General features: G+C 37.9%; 1 protein-coding gene across 1 annotated transcript in view; it reads left to right on the top strand.

Moving 5' to 3' along the window:
* The first annotated feature begins 528 nt into the window (after window positions 1–528).
* KCNIP4 (potassium voltage-gated channel interacting protein 4) overlaps window positions 529–9,452 on the top strand; it is a 1,128,609-nt gene continuing 1,119,685 nt past the window's right edge. The window contains exon 1 of the mRNA XM_004375143.3: window positions 529–865. Within this exon, the coding sequence (XP_004375200.1) occupies window positions 778–865 (88 nt within the window). The 5' untranslated portion in view covers window positions 529–777. The remainder of the gene's footprint in view (window positions 866–9,452) is intronic.

Consider the following 9,452-nt stretch of genomic DNA (forward strand, 5'->3'; position numbering starts at 1 on the left):
ACAGGCAATTTTAGATAACAGTCTATTTTCCACCTCTGAGCCCATGAAGTGGAATACGTTCATCTGTGACAAAACAACATTTTCTCCCTTTGGTGGCAAATCTTCAACTCTGTTTATGTAGAATTGGGGTGAGCTTCTCGAATGAGCCTTTTCCCCATTTAGGCTTTCTGAATATGATTAACACTGTGGCAGGGCATTGTTTGATGTCTGACCTTGAGCAGAGAGCTTTCCTATTTCATACCCTTTTTTGGAAACATTTTGTGCCGCCTTGGACCCTGAGTTTCCTCCCCAGCAGACTTGATTTCGGCATTAGCCGGGTCATTTTGTTGGCATCCAAAGGGTTTCAGACCCAGTGACCTGTCATCTGTCTCCTCACCTGCTTCCATGCTGATTCATTGATGAGCTGGCATCGCAGGCCCCGCCTCCCTCTGAATGGTCTGTGAGGTTGCAATTGCTCCTGGAGAGGGGATGCTGAGCTGAACCGTAGCTGGGTTACTACAAGTGTGAACCGACAGCCTATCTGTTGCCACAGAAGAACTTGATGACCATACTAAGAAGCAGCCCTTTCTCACCACCCGGTGACTGTTGTAGCTGTATCCAGCAGCTCTAGCTTTTTAAAGGAATTTCTGATTCAGGCACTAACAGCTAATTCCACAGGAGTCGTAAGGCAGCCTGTGACATAAACTGAGACACAAGTTTCCCCACAGAGACTGTCTTTTTTTTTTGTTGTTGGCAAAGACTTCTGGCTCTCCTCAGAGGAATACCTTGTTGCTTAAGATGAGTGGCTGTAGAAAGCGGTGTAAACGTGAAATATTGAAATTTGCCCAGTACCTTCTCAGACTATTAACAGGTTCTCTTCATACAGGTAATGACTTTTTTCTTTTTTTTTTTTTAATAGAGGCTGGTAGAGCATGGTAACGAAGTTGAAACGGAACAGGAAAGACTCACTATTTCTGTGTTGTGATGATTTTTAATGTTGCCAATAAAATGCAATTGTGAGTGTTTGCTGAGAGTCACATTTCTAAAAATGTGTGCAGTGCTACTCTAATTTGGGGGTAGAACTGGAATCTATGAATGTATCTTTTATGGCTTCGTGACAGTGTTGCTGTTAAATGTGCCTTGATCTAAGGCAGCAGTGTCTGCAGAGTAGAAAGATTTTTTAAAAAAATACATGACTTGTGCGAGGGGTTGTTCACTCTCTCCCTTGTTTGCTGCAGTTTGCTGGAAAAGCACATAGCTGTCTTCCCTGCAGGTATTTCGACATTCTCTAGAACTCTTTGATTATTACAAATCATGGCTCATATTCCAGTATTAGATCACAGAACTTGGCAGTGAGAGAGTTAAGGACATTTCTTGTGGATTTCTGAATTCCTTGCAAAATGTGAGCAAAATGTGAAAACAGCTGAGCGTGAAAATGTCCATGAGAGGTTTGATGTTTGTTTCATTGCAGTAGGTTTCAATGTTTAAAAATTTGCACAATTGAAATAGAAACTCTATTTAAATCTAAGTGTTGATAGCAAGAAAATACTTTTAAGATGTTCTAAAATTATGAAGTGGAACCCGCAGTTTTGCTGCCCATGAAATTCCCAGGCAGTGCTGTCATTAAGTTCGGTGACAGGTGGGATTAGAATTACTTGACTCAACAATAGATATTTTTAATGGACTGTCAAACTTAGGAGGGACAAAGTTAGTATAATCATGCACTTTGATTCTGGCCATAAAGAGCTGTTGTTAGCTTTATGTTTTCAAATACTGACCTTTATTTGTTTTCTTTATTCTAAATAATGAGAAAGAAACCTACACAGTACAATGCATGGTTGAGAGATGGAAGTGAGCAACATTTTTTCTAGGCAAGTAAACTATTTATGGTTGTCAACAGAATTGGATATATGATTATGTTGAGAAGTTGATAAAGGAAAACAGTTGTGAGAGAATGACTGTGATTCAGTTGATTTCTGAGAACATTTTTAAATATTAATAGATATTAATAGATTCTGATCAGATGCTAATCTATAAGTGGTGTGCATTTTGGTGACTTTTGAGGTTTATAAGAAGAATCTTTGAGAGTCTGTACCTGAGTTCTGCCAGCTTGGAGCTCTGTAGTTTTTCCCACCCAGTCTTCACATTTCTCTTAAACATTCTCTATCCCATCAATATTACTTTGAGGTGACCTGTATACTCGCTTTAAACAGGCAATTAAGGATGGTATGCCATTTGTGTCTCATTTGGCAATGCTTGATGCATGATCTTTTATCTTGCTGTGAAATTAGAGAAATATTTTATAGAATAAAGCTTTCTGTGAGGTTTCCATGGTTGTCTGCATTTTCCTCTTTAATAAGGAAATTCTAAGATTCTACCTGTTTCTTACTGAATTTGGGTGCAGTGCTCTGCCTTCTGAATTTGGGTGCAGTGCTCTGCCTTCTTGGCTCACTCTGTTTGTATATAGTTTTCTTAAATTTCTGATTCCAAAGAAATGTTATGAAAATGGTAAATGGTGGTAAAATATTAAGCTGTAAGCATTAAATCCAAAATACACTGGTTGTCTAATGACTGGATAGTAATTTATAATATGCAATTTATGGAAAGCTGGTATAGCAGCAATGATTGAAGCGTTATTCCATGAAAACTTAGAAATCAGTATAGGTGGGATGACTTCTCTTCTTCTTGAGCCACAGAGGGGAAAAATAAGCATAGTGCCTTTGAATTTTAAAAACTAGGACTGACAGATTTTTATAAAGTAGTAAGACAGATTTATGACCCAGGAAATGTGATTACTGCAACTAGTTTTGTGTAAAAATTATTTTCATCTCAGTTGCCAATACTATATCTTGTGAAATTCAGCCAGAATCTTTACAACTGCTCAAAATGCCACTTGGAAAAGCCAATTTATGCATTCACTAGATGCTGTGATAATATATACTGTTCATATGTTCATATTGCAGAATCTAATGTAAAATTCATTAGGTCACTTTCAAGCTCCTTAGCCAGTAATTAATGAAGAAGTAGGAAGCAGAGTGGAATTAGTTTTAAAAAATTTGCTTTAAGGTTAGATATACAAGCAGTTGCTAATTGTACCCTGAGCAATCAGCGTGTATCCATGTAGTTATCAAAAATTTCAAACAGTATGAATATGCCTTAGAATTAGTTTTTCTCTTCGCTAACAAGCCCTTTACCCTTAGTTTTTTGATTAATGATGTTATCTGAGGAAATCGTGATTTTGTTTTCCATTTGAAAACAGGTTAACTCTGAAATTCATAATTTTGTATTATTGACAGTTGCCTTTCATCTGACACCAGTATGGCCCATACCTTTATATAAACAGAGACAATTTGAAGTGTGAAGATATTTTCATGGACATGAGACCTCCTTTGATGTGTCTTATTAGTGTTACCACAATGTCAGATGAAAATAATCTGTGTTAAGAGTGCTTTGTGTAAGTTTTGCTAATGCCTAGGATTGCTTATATATAGATAGTTTAATTAGTTATTTATCTAAAATTGACTTTATGTTAAAGTGCAAATTCAGTGGGAAGGATTTGTAGAGCTAAATAAGATAGATTCATTTTACCAGAAACTTTATTTTATGTATTTTTATCATGGCAAATCACTTTTCAAAGAATGGATTTTATAAACACATATATTGACTTTATTTATTATGAAAACATAAGCATTTTTAAAGATCCTTTGTTATGCACAAGAAGCCCTGGTGGCACAGGGGTTAAGAGCTCCCCTGCTAACCAAAAGATCGGCAATTTGAATCCACCAGCCACTCTTTGGAAACTCTATGGGGCAGTTCTGTTCTGTCCTATAGGGTCGCTATGAGTTGGAATCGACTCAACAGCAATGAGTTTGGTTTTTTTTTGTTTTTTTTGTTACGTACAATAAATCTCAGAAATCCATACTGCAGATATTACATGTCAATGACTACTGTGTTCAGCGTAGTGATGTTTAATGTAGGATCAATTATCCTAAATCTTTCTCAACTGGAGACCTGGCCCTGGACACATCATAGTATATTTAATTCTAGATTAGGCTAATGCTACTCAATATATTCTTGTACATATAAATAAAGAAGAATTAGTTATGAGGATTGATCTAGTAATATGACACTTATCCTATTGATGGACAATCTGTGTGACTTAGGAACACATAGTAAAACCCTATCATATGAATACCTGTTGCTGTCCAATCGATTCCTACTCATAATGACCCTATAGGACAAAGTAGGACTGCCCCACAGGGTTTCCAAGGAATGGTTGGTGGATTTGACCTGCTGACCTTTTGGTTAGCAGCCGAGCTCTTAACCACTGCGCCACGAGGGCACCAGCATATGAATCCATCATATGAATGCAGGGCCATTAATAAAGGGTTAATAAAATTGCAGATAATCAAGTTTTTATTTCTTCCTTATGTATGAAGTTAATATTGAGTTTTTTTTATAGTACTTATTTGAAGGTTGTTTTGACATTTATCAACTCTATGCAGTTTTCTTGAAAAATCAAGAACTGAACAATGTTTTCTTATAAGCCCATACTGCCCAAACATATGTCTGAGGTGGATATTGCCTGAAGCTCTGTTTCAGACTTTAAGACTGCAAGCTATAGGTATGTCAGTGTTCAGCTTTCCACCTAAGGGAAGCAGAAGCAATTTATACCCAAAAATCCTGTTAAGCAGTGCAATTCCTATTACATTAATGGGCTAGCATATTTCAAACTTAATGAAGGTGTATTATTTAAAACACATGGTAAGTATTCAACATGCAATCAAGTAGAGAGCTTTAGACTCGGAGGGCGGTGGGGGAACTAAACAAAAAACCACAGAGTGTTTGTTTCACAGGTTTGCGTCACGTTGTTTCCAGCCTTAACTTGAAATAATTGACGTTATCGTAGGTCAAGTCATTCACAAGTCTAGTCATGTGAAGATTTGACTGTTTTTATGTTACATCTTTTAAGGATGAAGAGAAAATAAAAGACGACCTTTAGCAAAATCAGGGACTTAAAAAAGCATGTCTCTGGCCATATGTGCTAAATGTTCTGTCCCCTCCAGTCCTCCTGATTACAGATCCCAGGATAACATTTCAACCCTTTTGTCCTCCGTCTCTGCCACATTTGAACACAGGGCAGCTACATCTCATGCAAACGATCTGCTCTTGAAGACTTCACATAATTCAAAATTCACAGCCTTCAGGATTAATCCTGGTAAAAGATGATAGGCATTTCAATTTCCCAGTTCATGTGGCCCTTGAGTAGACACAATTTATAATCACCTGCCAGCTCTGAAATTATGCTATTCTTGACTATATTTTTTTTTTTTTTACTTTTCAATTCAGTTTTTCGAATTTTGCTGCTAAAATGTGATTATAATAGTATTTCCTGTCCCACAATAAGAAATTTGCGTTATTCAAATACACATGAAATGCCATCATGCTCTGCTCCGTTTACTTTTGGTCTTCCTTCTATCAAAACTGCTCTTAGGTAAGAAGAAAGAAAAGAAGGATGATGCTGTTTATACTTCATTGCAAATGAATATACGGCATCGTGTTTTTTTTCTCAGCAAAGTTTACTTTTAAAGTTTTTGGAAGATTATTTTGTCCTCTGTCAATGAGTTTGTCAGTCAGTAGCTAAGGGACATTTGGGGGGCTTCAGAGCCTTGTGTAATCCCCCTGAATGAGATAGATCGACACAATAGCCATAACGATGGACTCCAACGTGTCAAAAATCATGAAGATGGTTCAGGATTGGGCAACATTTCCTTCTGTCATACGTAAGATCACCAGGAATCAGAGTCAACTCAATGGCAACTAACAGCATTAAAAATTAATCCCCCAAATTCTGCCATTGAAACCAAATCTGGTCAGTGGCCAAACACCTACAAATGCAGACTACTGGTTGTCCCATTAATTTCAGAAAGAAATCTTCATATTAATGTTTTATTGCTTTGCATTCTCATGTTGTTTACCTCATTATTAGTGGATTGAGTAAGCTTGTAGGGCTTAAAGACTGTCTTTTTCAGACAAAAGAAGGCCATATTTATCATTGTGAGAACTTCCAAGTCGTAAGTGGTTTGAGCTCATAGTCTTAGACATGGTAAACTCTTAAAATTCATTTCTTGACTGATCGACTAAAGAAATCAATATTTTATTCCTAATGTGTAGGGTCTAAAGTGAACAGCTAATATTCTTAGAAAGAGCTGCATCTGCCCCTGTTGGTTAACAAAATCAGAGATTTCTTAGCAGAAATTTCAGCAATTACACATCAGTGCTTGGTTTAAGTAGTTGAAGAAATATTAAGTTTCACAATATAGGACAAGGACTATTCAGGACATTGTACATTGATTGTTGTGTGTATCAGCTGTGGTTCTAGCAAGAAAGAGATTGCACGCTCAGGAAAAGAGTTTAATAAAGGGACTATATATATGAACGGGATGTAAGGAAGTCAGCAAGGGATAATGTGTAGCCTGAAACTAGTAACCACAGACTACTGAAGGGACAAGAGCTGGGAACTGATTATAGAGCCTGGACAGGGAAGCTATATGGAGAGGGCTCTTGACAAGAGCTGTGGCCTTTAATACAGGGACACAGCCAATACACAGAGACCTGATAGAAACAGAGCTCAGGGAAAAGAAAACACTGCCTCTCCTTTCCCCTCTTCAGATATTCTATATATTCTGCTGGTGCTTCCCATTGCCCAACTCCATCCTAGAAACCAGCAGAAAAGCTACACTAAGCAGGAGAAATATGCCCATGGCAGTACTGATTATTTTAGAGTCACTCATCAAAGGTATCACCACTGACCAGGCTTTCTTTGCTAAAAGTACTAACAGTGGTCATGTTGCTTTCCTTCAAATTTTATCAAAAGTGGCATGAGCAAGCTAATCATATTCCTGGGTGAGTCAGAAGGTTCCTATCCTTCCACCATATCTTTACTTTGACCACATATCTTCTTTTTGAATTTTCTTTGTGTATTTCTTAAACTTTAGAGGTAAGATAAATCTACACCTTCAAATAGGATGACTCTGTTTTCCAAGAAGATGTCGTTGTAATCAGCCAGGTTAAATGATACATTTATATAGAATGATGGTATTACAACTAGTAGGATATAGTTATGGTTTGTTTGCTGGGTATGATGATGATTTTCTTTGATAAAATATATTTTGTCTCCAAGCTCATTTTCCGTCGTTGGGAAATACTTGTGGGTTGGTGGGACCAGGATCCGAGGAGCCACCACCAGTGGTAGAAGAAAGCAAAGCCATGGTAGAAATCAGCCATGACATGGATTTTTTGCAATATATGCCAAACAATTTGAGAAACAAACCAGTTTTTATCAAGCTTGCAAGATATGGCTCTGTGCCTAACATTATCAATTTCTCCTGCCTGATAAAGATACTGCAGCAGTAGCAGGATGTCTCAAGATATTCTTTATTTGGGACCAGTTTTCACTTTACATTTTTGAAGGTGGATACATAGGACGCTTCAGCAAATCAACATATAATAATAACTGAAAGTGGCCAACTAATCATTATTTTCCAACATCAGAGAGAGTGAGTCTGAGAGCAGAGCTGAATGAGTGTGGGTAGAGGAAGCTGCACCACCTTCTGGTTGGGGAATAATCTCATAAAAAGCACCCCACCGTCTGGCACCCTTCTTTATGTGTCTCATGTCTGCCTCATTATCTGCCTCTGTTGTGCCTCCTTTAATGTCTTTTCAGAGCCCCAGAAGCACAGTGGTTAAGAGCTCAGCTGCTAACCAAAAAGTCGGCAGTTCGAATCCACCAGCCACTCCTTGGAAACCCTATGGGGCAGTTCTACTCTGTCCTGTAGTGTCACTCTGAGTTGGAATAGACTTCATGGCAATGAGTTTGGTTTTTTGAATTTCTTTCAATCATAGTCTTAATAACCATAAGATAAACGTTGTTGTTGTTAGGTGCCATTGAGTTGGTTCTGGTTCATACAACAGAACGAAACACTGCCCCATCCTGCACTATCCCAATTGTTGCTATGTTTGAGCCCATTGCTGCAGCTGCTGTGTCATTCCATCTCATTGAGGGTCTTCCTCTTTTTTCAGTGATCCTCTACTTTACCAAGAATGATGTCCTTCTCCAGGGACTAATCCCTCCTGATAACATGTCAGAAGTACCTGAGATAAAGTATCATTATCCTCACTTCTAAGGAGCATTCTGGCTGTACTTCTTCCAAGATAGATTTGTTTATTCTTCTGGCAGTCTATGATATAGTCAATATTCTTCACTAACACCATAATTCAAAGGCATCAATTCTTCTTCAGTCTTCCTTATTCATTTTCCAGCTTTCAGATGCATGTGAGGCAATTGAAAATATCATGGCGTGGGTCAGGCACACTTTAGTCCTCAAGGTGACATCTTTGCTTTTTAACATTTTAAAAAGTCTTTTGCAGGAGATTTGCCCAATGCAATATGTCATTTGATTTCTTGACTGCTGCTTCCATTGGTGTTCACTGTGGATCCAAGTAAGATGAAATCCTTGACAACTTCAGTTTTTTCTCCATTTATCATGATGTTGCTTATTGGTCCAGTTGTGAGGATTTTTGTTTTCTTTATGGTGAGGTGTAATTCATACTGAAGGCTGTGGTCTTTGATCTTCTTCAGTAAGTGCTTCAAGTCCTCTTCACTTTCAGCAAGCAAGGTTGTGTCATCTGCATATCACAAGTTGTTAATGAGTCTTCCTCCAATCCTAATGTTGTGTTCTTCATGTTATATAATATAAATAATAATAATCCAATGTTATATAATTTAAGTATATAACATTAAATTAGAAACTAATCATCTTCTGAGAATGTGGTCTAGAAGAACAGCATAGAGCAAAGGTTAGCAGTCATATGATTTATCCCTAATTGTGTGACATTGTGAAAGTACCCAGCCTCTCTGAGCTGAGTCAGCTCATCCATGAAATAGCGATATTCCTCCATATGTGCCTGTTGCTGACAAGTATTCAACAAATGGTAACTCTTGTCACTCTTACAGACCTGGTTTTTATACTATACTGTACTCATTGTCGAATCATTTCCAACTCATAGTGACCCTGTAGGACAGAGTAGAACTACCCCATAGGGTTTCCAAGGCTGTAATCCTTTTTTTTTTTTAATTGTACTTTAGATGAAAGTTTACAGAGCAAACCAGTTTCTCATTAAATAATTAATACACATATTGTTCTATGACATTGGTTACCAACCCCACAACATGTCAACACTCTCCCCTTCTTGACCTTGGGTTCCCCTGTACCAGCTTTCCTGTTCCCTTCTGCCTTCTTGTCCTTGCCCCTGGGCTGGTGTGCCCATTTTGTCTCATTTTGGTTTATGGCCCTGTCTAATCTGTGGCTGAAGTGTGAACCTCAGGAGTGACTTCATTACTAAGCTAAAAGGGTATCCAGGGGCCATACTCTCGGGGTTTCTCCAGCCTCTGTCAGACCAGTAAGTCTGGT

Source organism: Trichechus manatus, unplaced genomic scaffold (assembly GCF_000243295.1).
Source record: "Trichechus manatus latirostris isolate Lorelei unplaced genomic scaffold, TriManLat1.0 scaffold00034, whole genome shotgun sequence".
Classification (NCBI taxonomy): domain Eukaryota; kingdom Metazoa; phylum Chordata; class Mammalia; order Sirenia; family Trichechidae; genus Trichechus; species Trichechus manatus.